This window comes from Gloeophyllum trabeum (assembly GCF_000344685.1).
Source record: "Gloeophyllum trabeum ATCC 11539 unplaced genomic scaffold GLOTRscaffold_00006, whole genome shotgun sequence".
NCBI lineage: Eukaryota > Fungi > Basidiomycota > Agaricomycetes > Gloeophyllales > Gloeophyllaceae > Gloeophyllum > Gloeophyllum trabeum.
Genome location: NW_006920415.1, coordinates 1,208,061 through 1,227,010, shown reverse-complemented (window position 1 = coordinate 1,227,010; position 18,950 = coordinate 1,208,061). Strand labels below are relative to the sequence as shown.

At 53.9% G+C, this 18,950-nt stretch overlaps 7 protein-coding genes across 7 annotated transcripts; 5 read left to right on the top strand and 2 right to left on the bottom strand.

The window, feature by feature from the left end:
- Positions 1-409: 409 nt before the first annotated feature.
- Positions 410-3,443, bottom strand: GLOTRDRAFT_105783 (FAD dependent oxidoreductase; the record flags this gene model as incomplete). Its single annotated transcript, XM_007867687.1, has 3 exons — positions 410-450; positions 2,015-2,759; positions 2,811-3,443. The coding sequence occupies 3 exons, from the start codon at positions 3,441-3,443 to the stop codon at positions 410-412; spliced, it is 1,419 nt and encodes a 472-aa protein (XP_007865878.1).
- A 433-nt stretch (positions 3,444-3,876) lies between these two features.
- GLOTRDRAFT_116034 (transcription initiation factor IIE, beta subunit) lies at positions 3,877-5,368 on the top strand (the record flags this gene model as incomplete). Its single annotated transcript, XM_007867686.1, has 6 exons — positions 3,877-4,069; positions 4,128-4,210; positions 4,270-4,410; positions 4,464-4,710; positions 4,761-4,829; positions 5,002-5,368. 6 exons carry the CDS (start codon positions 3,877-3,879, stop codon positions 5,163-5,165), a joined length of 897 nt encoding a protein of 298 aa, XP_007865877.1. The 3' UTR covers positions 5,166-5,368.
- Positions 5,369-6,495: 1,127 nt separating this feature from the next.
- On the top strand, positions 6,496-6,718 carry GLOTRDRAFT_40800 (uncharacterized protein; the record flags this gene model as incomplete). Its single annotated transcript, XM_007867320.1, has 2 exons — positions 6,496-6,532; positions 6,582-6,718. Coding segments are annotated over 2 exons (174 nt in total), but the record flags the coding sequence as incomplete, so codon positions are not given.
- Positions 6,719-12,047: 5,329 nt separating this feature from the next.
- Positions 12,048-12,589, top strand: GLOTRDRAFT_93390 (uncharacterized protein; the record flags this gene model as incomplete). Its single annotated transcript, XM_007867685.1, has 4 exons — positions 12,048-12,100; positions 12,151-12,198; positions 12,251-12,313; positions 12,349-12,589. 4 exons carry the CDS (start codon positions 12,048-12,050, stop codon positions 12,587-12,589), a joined length of 405 nt encoding a protein of 134 aa, XP_007865876.1.
- Positions 12,590-13,188: 599 nt separating this feature from the next.
- GLOTRDRAFT_93389 (uncharacterized protein) lies at positions 13,189-13,684 on the top strand (the record flags this gene model as incomplete). The annotated part of the gene is made up of 3 exons (XM_007867684.1): positions 13,189-13,300; positions 13,326-13,395; positions 13,456-13,684. The coding sequence occupies 3 exons, from the start codon at positions 13,189-13,191 to the stop codon at positions 13,682-13,684; spliced, it is 411 nt and encodes a 136-aa protein (XP_007865875.1).
- Positions 13,685-13,942: 258 nt separating this feature from the next.
- On the top strand, positions 13,943-15,070 carry GLOTRDRAFT_129058 (uncharacterized protein; the record flags this gene model as incomplete). The annotated part of the gene is made up of 3 exons (XM_007867683.1): positions 13,943-13,966; positions 14,021-14,649; positions 14,704-15,070. 3 exons carry the CDS (start codon positions 13,943-13,945, stop codon positions 15,068-15,070), a joined length of 1,020 nt encoding a protein of 339 aa, XP_007865874.1.
- Positions 15,071-15,483: 413 nt separating this feature from the next.
- GLOTRDRAFT_138607 (uncharacterized protein) lies at positions 15,484-18,138 on the bottom strand (the record flags this gene model as incomplete). Its single annotated transcript, XM_007867682.1, has 7 exons — positions 15,484-15,832; positions 15,892-17,119; positions 17,172-17,280; positions 17,339-17,389; positions 17,441-17,803; positions 17,857-17,959; positions 18,020-18,138. 7 exons carry the CDS (start codon positions 18,136-18,138, stop codon positions 15,484-15,486), a joined length of 2,322 nt encoding a protein of 773 aa, XP_007865873.1.
- Between the last annotated feature and the right edge of the window lie 812 nt (positions 18,139-18,950).

Sequence of the window (18,950 nt, the reverse complement as noted above, 5' to 3'; positions counted from 1 at the left end):
TGGCTATTTTTCAAGAACTCGCCCAGGCGAGTGTGCATTAACTTGTTTGACTAGAGGTGCTAGACGGTATAGCAGATACAAGGCCAAAACTTAGTCTCGTTATGGGTGAGACAGACATACTTTTCCCGTGAGCCACTCTTATTAATAATCAAGCATCCAGGTACAAACCTTACTTTTCGGTGAGTGAACAACTCACTGTATATTAGTGCGAATTTTCACTTGGCCTGACTGAGGTTGATCTGTGTCACTGGCAGGACTATATTCGGCGGTATTCGCAGTGGCCGTGCACTTGCTTATCGCTCGGAGGCGCAATGGGACGAATTGCATATCTCTTGTCGCAGTCACAGTACTGCTATTTGCCCTGTCATTGACACAAGTCGTGCTCAAGTTCTCCGTCGTCCTCATATTCTCATTCGCTGAGGGTGCTATCCTCGATAATGGTCTTCAAGACTTTCACAGTGTGATAACTTCCACTCAAAACCTCAACAATGTTGTGGCTGTTATTGGAGTATTTTTGATCGTGACGCAAAAGTATTTGTTGCCACAGGCTACCATCATAGAGTTGACGCTGAAACAATCCTATTAGTTTTATGGCCGACTGTTTGTTGGTAAGATTATGCAAGAGACTATACGAGCCGCTCGTTTACTATGTATGGCCTGGTGATCAGACTTGGCGGTGCTACATCATTTGGGGCCGCAGACGCCTGATTATTGCCTTCCCTGCTCTACTGATCGTAGCTGGCACTGGTGAGCCGACATCATCGAATTTCTCACCGACCAACCTCTAATGTATATTCAAAGTCGCGGGTTACGTCCTTGTGGGATATTATGTCAAAGGCTATCTCTTGATTAGGACTGCAGGCGCCAGCCCCAGTAGCCCATCACCTGTTTTAATGGAGGAATTCTTAGTCATTTCCGACATACAGAACGACCTTAATGAGGTCTTCTATGCAACAACATTTGCTTGTAATGTACTCATGACGACGTTGATTGGTATGTCTGATCACCTCATCCATGATCCCTTTCTGATAACATAACTGCCACTAGCATGTCGCATTTTGTGGGTCAGTAAGCATCTGAAACAAGCGTCAAACACGGTCGATTCGAATCTGTATAGAAATATAGTTGCTTTATTGTATGATTGCAATCCCGTATCCGAAGTACATCCTGATATTGTTCTAATACAGAACGGAATCTGGGGGCATACACTCCCTTCTGTTACTCCTATCCACAGTTACTGGGTTCTCCTCGTCACCAGGGCTAGCCGAAGCAAACGTGGGTGCTTTCCTGTCCTGGGATCTCCTGGCTTGACTATCACGTACTCTACAGATCCTTGTGTCCACGTTAGCTACTATCACCGCGGTGGGTTCCTTGTTGTGATCATAACTCACACATCTTTACTTTGCCACCATCAGGGCATGTCTCCGACTCTCATAATTGTGATGCTCGCTCTTGGAAAGACAGCTGAGCAAACAACTATGGACAAGACAACAATCGCTTTTGCAGCACCATCCGCGCCCGCCCGATCGCACGCCTTCAGCGTGAGTTTCCAACATACCGAAAATGCGGATGAACAGATGGATCTCCCCCATTTTCACCTGACACAAGGACCTACGGTGCCGGAGAAAGATCGTACCCCCGCAGGAAAGATGAGCTATGGAGTGGACGTATGAGCATTGAGCGCAACAGCGGAGGGGCTTTCGAACATCTTTCTCCTAGGACAGAAAGGGACATTACAAGGTTCAGGCGACCTGAGAGACAAGAATGGACCATGTCAGACGTGTCAAATTGTTGTATGAAATGCTTGTAGAAGTACGAGAAGTACTGTCGTTATCCGAGCTTATATACTGTAACTATACCTCTAATTCTAAGCGTCAGGAGGGACGCTGAAAGCAAGGGGGAGCAAGTCCGCAGATGGGACTCTAAAGCAAGTCAAACAAGTCCACAGGATTGGCTTGTTGTACCCGTTTCGCCGTAATAACCATTTCCTTTGGAAGTCTCTCGTCCCTCTCACCCATGATCATCTTACCGAGGGCCTCGCCGCAACCCCAAGCGTTGACCATCCCTTCACCCGTATATCCAGCAGAGACCCATTCGCCTCCACCTTTTCTTCTACTCACGCTCTGGGGCACTTTACCGACCCAAGGCAGCCAGTCCGCTGACATACCCAGCGAGCCCGTCCACCTGCCCTCCACCTCCACGCCCTTCAGGACCTTGGGATCGAATATCGAGGGGAGAATACCGAGCAAATGAGCACTGGCGAACAGCGCCTGGTCATCATCAGCGGCAACGCCGACGTCGTCGAGACCCTGGTTGCCGCTCTGCGCCCATCCTCCACCGTACATGATATGCCCAGAGGGGCGGATGGTAAGGTAGTCGAACCCCCTCTCGTAGATGAAGCTCCAAGAGCGCGATGCCCCTCCTGGAAGGTTGGGCTCGCGAGGCACTGGCAGGAGGGACGTCATCTGTCCGCGAAGTGGCAGGATCTTCTCCCTGAGCCCTGGGAGAAGGTGCGATACGTGGGCATTGGTGGCGTGCACAATCTGTTGGGCGGAGAGTGTCCCGCGGGATGTCCTTACGGTGTAGGATGATTGGAAGTTGGCAGGGGCCTGTATATCTAGAACTGCAGTATTTGACTCAATTGTGAATTTCGGGTATTGACGAGCAAGGGATTGTAGGATAGCTGTGACCAGTTTGTACGGTGAGAGAGCGCCGGCTGGCCCTGTTATTACTCCGTCTACATTGGTGAGAGAAAATTCCTGATTCCTTGGGTAATGCGTTCAAAGCGCGTCAATATCCACGACACTTACTTGACGTGCTTCGTCTTGATTCCATATCTTGTAATGGGTTTTCTCCGTCGGGTAGGCGTCCAGGAAGTCATGTAATCTTCGAACAGCATCTTCCCAGCAGTTCCGACCAAAATAGGCATCAACAGTATCCACCCGCCTGATCTCTGACGCTTCAGTTGCGGCGATGTCTTCAGCGACATCGAGTAACCGCTGCAGGTGTGACATCTGGAAATCAGTTATTTTCCTAGCGGCGGGTTCCCCGTATCTCCTCTTGAGTTTCTCGAAGTCGATATACGGCGACTCCTTGATGTGTCCGCCATTCCGTCCTGTTGCGCCCGAACATATTTCTCTGGCATCTACAACAGTGACGCATAGATCGCGTCCCTTTGGATTCCTGAGGATGGCCCTGGCGACGGCGCAGCCGGTAATTCCAGAGCCGATGATGAGGATATCCACCTCCTGAGGCAGCAGTTCGGACTGGAACCCACACAAAGGAGAGGCAGGCGTCTGCCAAGATGACCTGGTAGGAGAGGGCACCGGCAGTCCAGGAGATGTCCTGATCCGCGACTGGACCGCTCGGAAGTCATTGTTGAGATCTTGTATAGTCACGAGCAGTAGCTTCAGCTCTTGAATCACAGATAGTACCAGTCCCATACTCGTAGATACAGTAAGGTCAGAAAGAGAGAAAACATCAAAGAAAGTCTCAAGAGACCTTTTCATACACTTTGATAAATGTAATTTTCCCAAGGCCAGGAATACTCCCGAGGTTCTCGCGAACGCGGCATTGAAGCCACAGAGTCAATCAATCAAGCAAGGAGATATTTCAAGTATTTCAAGCCATATTCAGCAGACAATGATTCACAGGATAGGCTGTTAACGTCCTGGAAGTGGTGGTGTACGTGAGGAAATACTTGAACTCGGGTCATGATCAGTTCGCCCACTCTGTTTGCGACTCGGAGGACGTGGCTGCCACGCGACCCTCACGGGCTCCAGCATTCGAGTCTGAGCCGCCACAGCGGCCGTTTCTCACTGCCGCTCAACTGCCACTGCCTTCTTCCTCTCCTCCACCGTACTCGACGCTCGTTCCATGGCTAGTCTCGCCCGTGATACCACTGCTTTCAAGTCTGCGCTGCATAGACAAGACTACACGTCATGGCACTCGAACCCAGCGCCTGCGGGGGTGGTAGAGGGGGCGGCCTCGTCGTCGAAGGGGAAGGAGAAGGAGAAGGAGAAGGAGGCGGTGGTGGGTGGCAAGGCGAAGAAGAAGAAGCCCAAGCACAGTGAGTGCTGTCGTCTTTTGTTTGGGTGTAGCTGGATTGAGGTGTCTCCCTCCGGCAGATATTGTATACTCTCAGCCTGCAGATACGGGGACAGGCAGCAATGTAAATACCCAGCTGCTTTATGCTGTTAATCATCTAAAAGTGAGTGGCTACGCTCATTCAAGCTTGTCGACCGTTCATTGAGTTGCTGTTGCTCGTAGTCTAATCCTGGGCCTATGCGCTTACAAGACCTTGCCATCATTACCGCCACTCCTCTTGACACCGACCGCGTTCTCCTAGAGAAGTTCCGGAATCACGACAGAATCGAGTACAATCCCAAAAATGAAACATACTCGTATAGAGTACGTTACATGATCTTCGTGTTTGCATTGCCCTGAAATGAACGGGTCTCCAGCATGACTACACATTCAACAACAAAGCCGCCCTTCTGACAGAAATACAGAAGCACACCCGGCATGGAGGCGGGCTATCAATACGTACGCTGAAGGAATCGTGGAAAGAAGCTGCACAAGCGGTGGAAGAGCTCGAGCAGGAGGGCGAGGTGTATGTTACGCGGACGCAAAAGGACGGCCAGCCGCGGATGGTGTTTTGGAACGAGATAAAGTCTACCCAAGAGGGGGAGGGCAGGCCTGTCGAGAAAGGTCAGGGTTGTTTAGCCAGCGATGAACATTGACGGCTGAATATCCCTTAGAATTCCAGGATCTCTGGCACTCTCTGACGGTACCAGAAGAGCCCGATCTTATCAGGCAACTTGCATCTGGTCGGTTGTTATTCCTCCTTTCCTTCGCATTCGCTACCCGATGTCAGGCATACATCGGGTGGCGTCGCGATATAAAGATTCATTAGAGTGCAACACGTCCGTAGTGGATCACTACGGCATGTGCTGTGCTGGTGTACGTATGGCGTAACACAGTGCTAACTCCCCATTGCAGAGGGACTCCAGGCAACTGCTGCCGAGTCTGTTGCGCCCAAAGGCCCCGTGACGAAGAAGAAGGGGAAGAAGAGCGCGCCGAGGCAGAGGCAGGCGCGGATTACGAATGTGCATTTGAAGGGCCAGATCGATCTCAGTCGAGACTATGTGCCTCCTGCGAAGTAGTCCGGCGGCCACGGATTGCTGGATGTTGGACCCTGTGGAAGGGGGTCTTGGTCAGGTACGATATGTTGTTGTTAAGTACGTACCGTAAATGACTCGCTCTAAATGTATACACCGAGAGACGGTACCCAGTTATGAGTCATGTTTGAGCATACCAGATGTATACTCGTACAGTCACTATCTACAGTCATTATCCAATCCAGAACCACAGTTGGTCAACTTGTAATATTGGAGGGCATCACAATACAGCCAGACCAACGACCGTGCCCTGAAGCTGGGCTTGCACTTTCCCTCATCAACTTCAAACAGCTCCCGGTCCTCCGTACGAGCCGGTGCACTGTGATTGAGGTGAGACTAGGCTCGTAACCGCATTCTACAAGAGATCCAGGCAGAACCGATATTCTGCCCGACAGGATGATCACGAGCCTAAGGCGAACTGACATCAGGGAGAACTGTCCTGCCAATGAAGATCGGAGCTCTTTTGTTTCCTCCGCTGAGCATCTTAGGCTTATATATGGCACAGTTTTAACTCAGTTATATTGCATGCGAGATGTATAATACACTTCCTCGAACTGCAAGTCTTGAAGTTAACCCTCAACTGGTGCCACAGCCGTTGTGTTGGCGGCGAGTTTGTGGGGTAGCACAGCCACCCCCGCCGCATCATGAGACCAACTGGGAAAGGCTTACTTGAAGCTCGTTCTCCTGCGCAGCTATGGGATGAATGACTTGCTCACCAGATACTGACACGGATTCCGTTCTCCCTGGTCCCGTTTATCTTTCTACTCGGGCGCCTGTCTTGTAGCTGTCTTGTATATCGCAAACGACATCGCGGATCGTGCTTATGGGCTGCAAGTTGCAGGATGGCTCCTGACGCTTTTGTCTATGTCAGCCCTTCCTACCTATGCAATAATATCTCCTAGGGTGAATGACTACCTGGACAACAGGGCAGCAGCAGCAGTGGGGGCTGTCATGCCCACGAAATTGGTGCACAAGTGGCCTCTTGGCTTGGATATCGTCTACGATAATATGAATTCCTTCATAGATAATCTTCCGGGTAGATGCTACGCACGTTATCGGGTCCTCGGACTTGATCCTGAAATTGTTACTCTAGGAGACAATCTACTTCGATACATGCAGGACTATGGAGACATATTCCATTCTCGGATTCTTGGAGAGAATCGGGCGAGTATAGACTATAGTTCATCAGGACCATATAGCATCGGCACGCTGACCTCCATGTTATAAATAGTCACAGGTAGAACCCGAACATATCAAGGTAGCTGAGAACTTGGTACTGACCTGCCTACTGGTCGGCTCACCTGGGCCCTACTAGGCAATATTGGCGACAGAGTTCAATAACTTCGAGAAGGGTAAATTTACTTGAGTCCAATGGATATTACCATTCACTTCGTGTATCAGGTGCAGCATTCCAGAAACGGATGAAGTCTGTCCTCGGGACCGGCGTATTCAATTCAGATGGTAATTTGCATCGCACGCATTCGTCGCAGCATACCTGGCGGTTGCGTTTCAGGCGAGATGTGGAAGTGCGTTTTTAACTATAGGCTTGACTTAAGGCCCTCCCGTCTTCTCGTTCTCATCGGTACATGCAAATAGGTTTCAACGTTCCATGACCCGGCCACGCGGAGCCGAAGCGCCCGCGCATGAATATCCTGGCTTGTGCGTGGCTGAAGGCTTTGACGAAAACCGTGGAATGAGTGGCTCAGGTTTGCTTCGTTCGCGTACTTGGAGTGCACGGCGGACTCGCGGTAGGGGAATCCCGCCGAGAGGGAGTGCACATGGTGCCCTAATAAGAACTTAGTCGCGGAGTCCAGCGAAAATAGCGCCATCAGGTTCTAGCGTAAGGTTGATAGGGATGGAGTGAGAGGCTATGCGCGGATGATATGTACTTGGAGGTCGACGGCGTAGCCTTCCTTGAAGCGGGCCTTCATCTGGTCAATGCCGTTTTCCGCATTGCGATCAAAGATATGGAAGTGACTGATTGGGTCCTTTGTGAAGAAGGGGCGCTCTTCGAGTCGACTTCTGCCCGGACTCGGCGAAGAAGTGGTTGATCAATGCGTTTATTGAGCCGAGTCTGCAGGACGCCATTGAGATAAAGGAGAGCTATAAGGTAGTGGTAGAGGATGGCGGCGCGGAGAGGGAGTTGAAGGAAGGGAAACGTTGCTGGACCATTTGGTGCATTATACTGAATGTCGGGAGGAATCCTCGACGCGGTCGAGTGTCCTGACTTAAGGTGTTCCCTTCCAGATCAAACTATCTTGAAGGATGAGATCCTCAACATGCCCGTGGCTGGCCGCGATACAGTAGACATCGTTTATCGTGCTGCATGCATCCGATATTTACTAAGGATATGCAGACGGCGGGGACCTTGACCTTCACCCTCTACATGTTGTCGCAGCATGCAGACGTCCTGCACCGCCTACGGGAGGAGATCCTTGCAAAGGTAGCGCCCTCAAGGTGGCCTAGCTACGACGATCTCAGGGTGATGAAGTACTTGAGGGCAATAATAAACGGTATGTCGCGTTTCGTCACGTTGATGGTACCAGAATTGATGCGGTCTCATCCACTGGCAGAAACCTTGGGACTGTCCCATAAGGTGTAAGCCGCCCTCCGGTCCCACAGTCGTCCGCAATGCTAACGAGATATGCGTGACAGTCCGATGAATATCCGGTGCGCCCTGCTTTACTGCAATATTCCTCACCACTGAAGCGTCGGGGTATCTAGGACTTCGATTACAGCTACCACCTGGCCTTTCAGGAGACCAGACAGGAAGCCGTACTACATTCTGGCTGGAAGAAGGCTAGATATTTTGCATTATTCGCCTCGGCGTCCTTGCTGAATGCGACCGATACGTCAGGGTGCCATATTCAGTGATGCTTATGCACCGCCGGACAGATCTCTCGGGACCTGATATATAAGCAACCACTATTACAAGCTATAACACAATCTGTACCGGCATCCTCGTAGCTTTGCAGTTCGACCCTGATAGATTCATGGACGAACGCCTGCAAACCCGTTCATTTTCCTGCCCTTCAACGCCGGGCCAAGGATCTGTCTGGGGCAACAGGTGCTTCTTTCTCGAGCTCATCTGGCGTCTCTCTCTGAAAATGCCTTCCAATATCTAGTTTGTCTACAACGAGATGTCCTTCATGATGGTCGCCTCCTCCAACATTTCCCCGAAATCTCCCTCGCGCCAGACGCACAGCCCGAGTCCTCGAAGCCACCAGTAAGCTGGGCGACCGGCCATGAACGCAAGTCGGTGGAGAAGATATGGTCTGCGCAGCATTTGACCCTCTGCAAGGGTAAGCACGGTTCTCCCCACTATTGTTCTCGCTGACACCTGAGATACATTCTCGTGCACAGGAAGGGCTGTGGGTCAGAATGATCGAGGCAGCGGATGAAAGCACTGCTTGAAAATCTCTGCGAGAGCCCTGCTATGTGATGGACACTGTTCCATTCAAGTTCCGATTTCTGACAAGATGTCACGACATGCTGTCCACGATTGGTCTGTACAGGTTAGTCGTACAGGATGTGTAAAGCTATGAATTATGTGGTGCGGGCTATTTGCTAGCCATTGTTACCCGTGCTACATTCTGCCAAACGTCGAGTCAGATAAGCTTTACCTGTCGTTCTATACCCCGTGACTCCAAGTTTTCATCTGCTCCTTTCGAAGGACAGCCCGAGCTCCTTGGCAGTGCTGGCGGGAATGGCCCGGTATGCACAAGAGATGATGGCGATGTTGGAGCATTCATCGGCAGGACCTTCCGCCGCTGAGTGCTCTTCGGGATCGGATGCCTGTTGGCCAACCCTCCCCTCAGCGCCAATAGTATGCAGCGAGATCCAGAATAGTTCTACGGACTCCCACGTCGCACTGCCCTTCCATTGCTTCTGTACTGGCCTCTGAAGGATATAACCTCTTATCCGACCCGGGCGGCGTACCCTTGGGCAACCCACAACCCACAACCCTCTGCCACCTTCCTTGCTGCTTGTGCGAGGGTAGCACATTCCACATAATCACGAGCCATCGCGAGTATGGCACTCTGTTGCACAGGAGGCCGACACATGCCATTGCGTTCCAGCCATATCACAGGGGTTTGACTAGAACGGCAGGCTGACCTTGAGGAGGTAATTCCGGTAGTATAACCTGCCGAAAGCTGAGCACCTGCACGGACCTCAGAGTGTCTCATAGGTTGATTGATTACCTTCTATCAGGTATGCAGTGAAGGAAATACAGGAAGCTACCCTTAGGATGCTTAATACTCACATTCATACAGGACGGTGGTACCATCCGCGCTTTCGAGGAGATGAAGAAGGCGCGGCAAGGAGAGTGGCCACAAATGCTGCACTCAGGTCGACGTAGCCGAACGTTGCAATAAATTGCAGGTACCGCTGTTCTAGTCAGGGCACCCGTGGCAGTGGCGACGAGCATATATTCCGTCCTCTCCACGCCGAAACCATTCTACGAGCAGCGCATCGGCAAATCCAATGCAACGATACATGCGGCTGCTGTGTACCCTCAAGTGTTTTATGAACAAAGAGATTCGTCCTCGCCAAATTATAAAACGTACCCTGAACCATTAAGTCCCCAGAAAGTACGCAAGCTTCTTCCCTCCTCGCCCCCTGGTCAACTTTGACCAGCTGCCGCCAGAGCATCGTCAAATCCACTAACATCGTTTCACGTCAGTATAAAGATGTCCCCGTACTCAGCTTGGTATGATGAGGAGTTTGGAAGGTTGGTGGTCATCCTCGCAGACTAGCCGCGAAGCTGACGATAGTTCACCAGTGATGACGGCATGGCGGACCAGGAGTCAAGTAGTACTGACTGTGACGACTGGGCACGGGGCATGTAAGCTCTGACGTCCACTCGCGTGGGTGTTGTGCTGACTCCCGCACTCCCGCAGAGTGTATAGGTCGAAGCCAGTCCAGGCGAGCAACGGGCACAGGGGTATGCCGGGAGCCAAACCCAACGTCACCACAAGTGGAAGGAAGTTTAAGGGCAAGCAAGCTGAAGGTCAAAATACCTCACAGGGTAAAACGAATCCAATGGCTCGTTCCACTGGTAACATTGGCGGATCCAGCAATCCCAAACAACAGCCAAGCAAGAAGGTTGATACACCCACCTCTGCAAGCAAGAAGACGTAGCTCTGCGCAGTCAGCGATGAGCCTTCCTGGTTCAGCTTCACGGATCGAGATGGACTCATAATCAGAACGCACGTAATTTGAAAGGACCTGCAGATATTAACAGTGGCCGACTTCCTGTATGCCCAAGGTCTACGTTTGTAGTGATTGCACACAAGAGTACATTTGTCTTGCCCCCACCTCAACTTAAGATGCCGTGGGCAACTCTTAGTGGTGCGGCGAGGAATAAGGGAACCCGAGAGCAAAATCCGATGTTGAAATGGGCAGCTAACGTGCGTAGCGCTTGCTGCGGCTTCGGTACTCCACATTAATTAGTACTGATGAGCCGTCGATCCGTCGCGCCGAGTTTCGACTTCATGAGGCACAGGATACCATCGGTGGCAGTGGCCGATTAGAGTGGGAAGTCATAGCTACACAATCAGGTATGGAGAAGCACGGGCGCCTATAATGGTTCAAGACGCGGTGCGTCGACGAATTAAACGCACCGCAGACGGAACCTCGATCAGGCAGTTATTAGCAGGTTCGAGAAGGGCGCATCCTCGTCCAATCTCACTTGAAAATGCCCAACTGTGACGATATCAGTGACTATGAGAGTGGCGATGGGGAGATGAGAGCGATAGCAAGGAGCTCGGTGCTGAGAGGATGGATGTGTAATCTGCCAACGGTCTCCAGAGGCCGGCTCAAAGTATTCATTCCGAGAGAGCGTAGGAGATTCTAACCCGGGGGACGTCAGCGATGAGGCGGCACAGGATTGGGCTCAGAGCGTGAGAGGCACTACTCATCCGCCCTGGAGGGGCATTGACAGACCGTCGTGCGGATACAGACGGGGTCCACAGAAAGATTAGCAGATGTGGATACAACAACTAGAGGTATGGGCATACCGCAGGCTAAAAGGTGTCCGCGAAGAAAACGTCGAAGAGCCAGCGGAAGAATCCTTGCCAGCGGGTGCTCAAAGAAGCGAGATAACAAGAACACTACTGATGAACCTAGGAGTTCACAGACAGATGCCGATGAGGATCCGGAGGAGCAGGAGGGAACAGGAGACAATCGAAAGGCAAACGGGTTAGGGATACCACGCTGCGGTACGAAGCTGACCGGTCAGCGCTCCGTGCATCGCTGACTCGGACAGGGTGGTGCTGCTTGCTTAATAAAGATGAACAATGCATACCATGCCGGGTTGACAAGCGCCTGCTTGCGATACGGAGAAGCAAACGCCAACAAGGTACGGGGACACCTCCGTGATGACGATACAAAGGGAGCAAGGATCTGGAACTTACTGATGAGGGCTTACTGCAGCGAGCGTCCCAATGCGTGGAGCTATTCTGGCGCCGGACTAAACCCAGGCTGTTGCTTATGCATGCAGCAGCGCCTTTCTATCGCCCCCAGAATGAAAGGGGCCCATCCACCTCGCCCTGAAGTTTATGGAGGCTATATGTGACTCCATGCAACTTCCGCAGAGACAACTCTCCCCAGTTCGCGCGTGATAGTGATCCAACCGCTACGTACGTACCGCCACGAACATAACGCACAAGTCGTTCTGGTTTAGGCGCCTGCGAAGGCGGCGTGGAAACCAGTCGATCTTAAATTGACTGCGCCTCCCGATAACAAGCGCGCGGGATGGCCTATAAATGAAGTAAGCTGGCTTCCCTGCACTCGTACCAGCGTCCTCAAGGGATAGGCATTGGCGACCCCAGAAGCCTCGATTTTAACCATCGAAGTTACTCAAACATGGGCAGTAGGCACTGGGGATACGACGATGAGCAGGAGAACGACTATGAAAGGTATACGTTCCTCGACCAACAAACCGTCAACTGGCTCACTGGCAATCCAGGGAGCGTGATGAGGTAGACGAGGACGATGATCGAAACGGCGATGACATGTATGTTTCCCGATTATAAGCAGACATGGCAATTAACTAAGGAGTGGAATAGGGAGCGAGAGGAGGAGATGGAGTCGGATGCAGATGACTACGTCGAAGATTGGGCTCGCAATGTGTGAGTACGACTTGGCGTGAACCAAATAACGGCAGGCCTCCAGTATTCATGGTCCTTCTTTTGAACAGGAGAGACGGTCCAAGAGGACGGAGTCCAAGTCGGCGAGGTCCAAACGAGCGAGGCGTAGGAGCCCCAGCGATCCGCCCGGTATCCGGGAAGCCCAAGGAACCCAAAACAGACAAGAACAAGGATAAGAACGAAGACAAGGACAAGGATAAGAAAGTAGCCCGCCCCAGCAGAGATGATAACTCGGAGAAGGATGGAAAGAAAAATTAGACATGGTAGCGTTGCGGCACCATGATCCCGCCTTCCAAACACATTCGCACTTGACGTTGGAACAGCGTGTCAAGTTCCCTCATCAGCGACATTGGCGGGCGGCGACCGTTATGAATTCGGCTTCTTGTAGATAAGACAGTGAGGCAGTATCCGCGAGCGGGAACGCGCGAGTGTCAGGAAGCGCCAAATAATGTATACACTGCGAGAGTTCTTGGGCCTGCTGGATAAGAACGAGCTGATGTTCGAGATATCCGTGTCGGTGAAGGAATCCTGCGGGTCGGTTACCAGAGACGCCAGGTAAAACTGCTGCTGCCCGGCTAGGCCCCGACTTTCCGCATCGGCTGAGTGTTCATACGGGGTTTGTCGTGTGGATGTCTGAAAGAGGCCACAGAAGTTCCGATAGTAAGCGCTCTGGCCTGTAAAGACGCCGTGATAACCCTGGTTTTCCCTCTTGACGATATCGCTAAGCGCCAAAGATTGCAAGTAGTCAGTGTCAGTCAGTGTAGAATTCAGAAACCCCACCAGTCTCCTCGTAGAGATCATCAGTGCGTTATTATCCGAGTGCGTAAGGCCATGATAGTTCATGTGTCGTTCAGACGATGGCGACCTATTTCGGGGACGAGGAAGAGGGTTACATGTATGATAACAAGGATGAAGATGAGGATGACGACAGGCACGTTCTCCCTTCATCCCCTTCATCCCGTGTTGACTGTGGCTAGCGAGCATAAATCTGAAGGGTCCGTGGACGAGACCGGCGAAGTAGACGAGGAATCCGAGCCTGAGGCTGAAGACTGGGCGAAGAACGTGTAAGCACGGCGCCGCTCGGATGCACCGAATGCACACGGGAGTTCACAGAATATTTCCAGGATCACTGGTAGTTGGGATGATCAGAAAGGCCGCGACGCATATCCGCGGGGATCGAACGAGCGAGGAGTAGGCGCACCAGCCAGAAAGAATGTATCCAGCGTAGCGCCAAAACGCAAACCGACGAACCCAGATGTCAAGAAGCCTAACCCGTCAGAAAAGAGCAAGAGTGAACCAGGGCCTGCCTCGAGCAAAGAATCCAAGTCAAAGAAGGACACAAATCGCAAGTAGGAGATTTGGGTACATTTTCTCGACCTTCAGGACTACCAGTCGCGCTCGAATTTTGCTGAGTAGTATGCCTGCATTGTCTGCATTGTGATGGCGGAATTGCTTGAGTAGTTCGTCCACTTGAGTGCGGGACTTGAGCTGACTTGAGACTCGCGAACGCAATACTACGCTTGTACTACGCATCGCAAATCAGAGTGTGGCTTCGCGAATGTTACTGTGGCTGTTTGGTGGCTGTGCCGCAGTCCCTTGCTCTCCGCCACCATGACTGACGGCACTGCTAACGAGGTTGCCCGCTCCTCGGGAGTCTCTTTCTCGATTACTGATGTTAATACACTTTAGGGCACGCGTCCGTCCAAGCGACCGCGTTTGTCCGTTCCAAATGGCTTTGATGTCGGTCCTAGTCAGCCTGCGAGGAAACCACTCAAGCGACAACCGGCGCCCGTGATTTCGTCCTTTGACGACCCTTTCGCCCCACCAAAGCCAGGTCCAAAGCCACGTATCAGCAATGCTGCATCCCGCCCATTGTTTCAGCCTGTGCAAGACCCACCAGGCGTGCGGGATGCAAAGGGCAAGACGTCCACGGCGCACATGAAGGTGATGAAGCCTCCATCCATACAGGCACCTCAAGTACAGGATTCACTTTCTACCAGCGAGCACCGCATGCGCCGCATCTCCTGTGACCTCCGTCTGCCGACCGCGCCCAATGCTCCATCTACTTCTACACCCACTCCCCTCCGGAACCTTGCGCACATCGCTCCCGTCCTCTACACGAAACCATCACGTAGCAATCTACACGCTCTACCCGCCCCGGTCCTCCTCAAACCGCCCGCCCCGAGCGGCGTACCCATCACATCGCTGAACGACATGGATGCGATTGTGAGCCTCCTCCAGGAGAACAACCACGAAGCGATACCGGACGAGACGACGCACCTCATCCACGGCAGCCCAACGAAGAAGAAATTCCTCCGGTACGTTCCCGGCTCCTGTACTATTCGCCCTCCTTACCCTAACCCTAACCCTAGAGGCCGCCTCGCCGACCGCGCTAGTCACATCCTCGCCCGTTCGCAAACCTCGACCGCTCTCTTCCTCAAAGACCCCCAACACATCCGGCCCGACCTGTGCGTCCGCATCCTCCGCCCCGTGCACTTCACGCACGCGCCCACGCGCGCCCATACCCTCCACTCCGCGCTGATCCTGTGCAACACGCGCACGGACTCGGAGGACACGCAGCTGTTCTCCTTCCTCGTCAACGGTGACGGTCAGGAGGGCGACTTTCGGGAGGGAAGGGAGGTGCACGTCTGGCGGCCGTGGTTCCCTGTCGCGCTTGGCGAGCCTGGGACGGAGGCGCTGTTGTGTTCGCGGTTTTTGGTGCTTCCTGCTTGTCCCTAATTGCGACTCACGATAACATGGCGGTCTGAGGACAACGTATGGGATCCCCATTCCTTGCAGGTTAGTGCGCCGGACGCGAGAGGCTCCTCGCCCGGGCTCGCTAGACTGATCGTATAACTATCACTGCTCTCCTGCGTACACTGACGTTAAAATCACGGTTGGACTAGGCATACTACCTGCACGGGACGCATACACCGCCGATCGGTACCACCGTGGTATTCAGGCCATCACCCACGTCCCTCATCGTCCAGGCAGACGCCGCAGTACTATTAGTAGACAGTGACCCCGACTGGGCTGCGACTCTCGGGTCCATGTACTATGTGTGACGAATGCTACCATGTATCGTATAGTGCTAATGTATCCAATTAACCATCATACTACTATATCACGTACAGCCAACTATCCTCACGCCGCTAAGCTGCCTCGCCCCCCCTCCCAGCGCGCATAACCCTCTCCCTCCTCTCCCTCAACGCCCCCTCATACGCCTTGCACACCCACTTCACGTACGCGATGCCCTCGCGGTCGCCCGCCGCCACCAGCCGGTGGTGCAGCAGCTCCACGTCCGCGAACGTCAGCAGCGGCGGCACGCCATCGTCGCCGACCTCCGTCACGCCCGCCAGGCGCACGAGCGGCCGGGGCGCGTCGAGCGCCGTGCGTGTCGAGCGCAGCGGCGAAGGCGGCGGCGGCTCGCGCAGCGCGTGCGGCGGATAGAGATGGACGAAGGCGGCGAGGTGCAGGAGGGCGTCGTCCAGGGCGCCGGCGCTGTGTGAAAAAAAATCAGTTACTTAGAACAGATGACGCCAGGATGAGAGGCCACGCACGAAGTGATCACCCTGATCATCGCAGCGTGCATCCGCTCCACCATCCGCGGGTGCACGCCCGTCCCCTCCTCTCCTTGCCTCCACCGCGCCTCCACCCCCCGCCACTCCCTCCAGATCTCGCGCGCGAACGCCGCCGCCTCGCCCTTCTCGCGCTTCCGCTGCCGCCCGCCCGCGCAGCACTCGAGCGCCTCGACGTACGTCCGCGCGCTCTTCTGCACGCCGTGTGCCGCGAAGAGCGTGCGCCAGAGCGCGCGCGCGTCCGCGAGCGGCGCGTGCGCAAAGTGCACGGAGAGGTACGAGTTCAGGAGCCTGGTGGTGAGCGCAACGGCGGCGAAGGGGTTGCGCGGGGCGCCGTCACGCGGCTCGGTGATGCGCGAGAAGAGGAAGGCGGCTTCGCGCACGGTCTCGCCGTGGCTTTGAGGGGGGACATGCGATAACGTCTTCCCCTCGCTGGCGACTACTGGACCCGGCTCGTGTTGCTGCGCCGCCTCTTCCTCGCCGCGCTCTTCAGCACCAGACGGCTCACCCTCACGCTCCCCCTCGACGATCCGCGTATCCGTCCGCTTAAAGGGCGGCCTGTACGCCGCATACGCGTGGAAGACGTGCATCATCACCTCCTCCCCAATCACCACCCCCTCCCTCCCCTCCCGTTCCTTCACCATCTCCGCCAGTATCCACCTCACCCTTGCCAAATCGCCGAGCCGCTTCGCGCCCTCCAGCAGCGCGCAGAACGTCCGCTCATCCGGCTCGAACCGCGGCACACCCCGCGCGTCGCGCCACCCGTCCATCATCTCCCGCGCGAGCCTGAACGCCTCCCGCACGTACGCCTCCTCCCCGCTCCGCGCCAGCGCACGTATCGCCGCGTTGTAAGCGCCGCGCGTCGGCTCGAGGCGCGCGTCGAGCGTCATTTCCGCCCAGAGGTCGAGTGCGCGCTGCGGCTCGTCGGGCGGGCACGCGCGGATCATGAGTGCGTAGAGGAGCGCGTCGGGCTGCGGGTGCGCCGCGTAGCGCATGTGCGCGAAGAGGTCCCACGCGTGCGCGCGCGCGGCGGCGGAGGGGAGCGAGAGGAGAGCGGTGATGCAGCGCGTGTAGGTCCGCATCGGGGCGGGGAGCGCGCGCGATTCGTAGGCGTGCAGGAGGGAGAGCGCGGCTTCGGGCATGGTTTGCGGGGGAGTAGAGGCGAGGTGGGCTTTGATGTGGATGTGGCGTTGGCTTTCGGTTGGGTCACCTTTTGGGCGGAAGGTGAGAATTGAGGTTGTGCCGGGAGGTTATGTACGCACCTTTTATCAATTGGTGCATGAGCGATTCTACTTTGTGTACGTCTCCTGCTCTGGCGTAGAAGTTCAAGACTTCATTCATAGCCTCTTCGGGTATCGCCACCCCAAATTGCTGTTTGAATGGGTTCAATCCTTCCTGTTATCCTGGGAGAGGCGGAGGAAATACGTACATCAGCAAGAAATAGTGCCCTCTCCCCGGCTTGGATGTCGCCATCCCGAACCTTATGAACAGATTAGGCCCCCAGCACTCAGCACGAGAAACAAATACGTACAGCAGTTCGTACTAATGACGGCCAGTCAGACGGCCTCACATACTTCTTGATGGGAAAAGTAGACCGCTCCGTGTTGTCCATGAAGTACTGCAACTGTGAGAGGAGACGGTCGACGATCGAAGACGGAGCGACCACCTCGGACGTCGACGGGAAGTCAGTTTCGAACAGAAGTCGACCAGACACCTTTTCGAGTGCTATTCGATCGAGTTCCTCGACATTAACAGAAACCTCTGACGCGTCGGCGTGGGGAGTGGGAGCGGGAGTGGGAGCTTGCTCTTCCTCGGGTTTGGGGACAGCTAGCAGGTCTTCGTAGATGGAGAGGAGCTGCTGTTCGGTGTATGGCGGGACGTCCATCATAGATTCCTGTAAGTAACCATAGGTGAGTTCATGCACAAGATGAGGTGAATTGGTCGTACTTCGACCAGGACAGTATTCTTCAGAGCTTCTACACGTCTGTCCAGGTCCGAAAGTGCGCTGCCTTGGCGCACAGCTAGCCCATTACTTCCTCTTCTTTTACGGCTGGATCTCAAAGTAAGTCCTGCTGGACTCTGAACGGTAAGAAGATGCGAGGACACACACCGTCCGTAAAGCGTATTATTGACCGGCACGCTCTCCACGTCCTCGGGCGCCGCATACGCAACTGCTGCCTGGCTCATATGCCGCGCGAAGCACCTGCCTCGGAAGACGTCTACATGCATTGCGTGATAAGTAGGGTTCAGTCCAGACTGGCTCGACACGCGAAGCCATGTCAAGTCAAGCAGGGCCGGGGGAAGGAGAAGATGTCTTGACATGTCCTTGACGGTACCTCGTCAACCTTCAAGCAGTGTGCGTGGGTATAGTAGGTAGGCTGGGGTGAGTGCAATACAGGGCAGCGTCAAGGACGCTGAGCAGGCCCGTCAAAGTCTCCAGTAGCAGATTCGAGGGAAAAAGTAGGGTCACGTGGGATGTGTGGAAGGTGACACGTGACCGATCGCTTGTGTGACCTAGTCACGTTCCTTTGGCTTCATGAGAACGTCCAGGCGACTGGGAGGTTCGCCCGCCGAACGCGTTCGCGAACGTGTTCGGCGAATGTCTGGGCACGTGAGGGGATGCCACGCCACCTGAGCCTGGGGAATCGCCACACCGCAACTGTTATTGAGCGAGAAAGGCAATGGCGGCTATGCTTTCAATCCATAAAATACAGTTTGTTATGCACATATTATTGTACCATACCAGGGATATTGATGACGTGAATAGAGTAGTTTCCATGAATTTCAAGTTGTCCATCACATTTTCAATGCAATGCCAGTAGTATTGACCATGGAAACTGTTAGGGGGAGGGCACGGAAGGGGCTTCAATGGGTTCGTGTGACCCCAATTGGACAGACAGCTTCGATTACTCACCACATTTTTTTTACAATAACCCAGCAATTTCAATCTCACAGACTGATACAATAAACTTACAAGTTAAAACCATCAGGCTATGCAGATTTTATCATAAGCAGAAGGGGTACGCGTCTGTAGCCGGTGG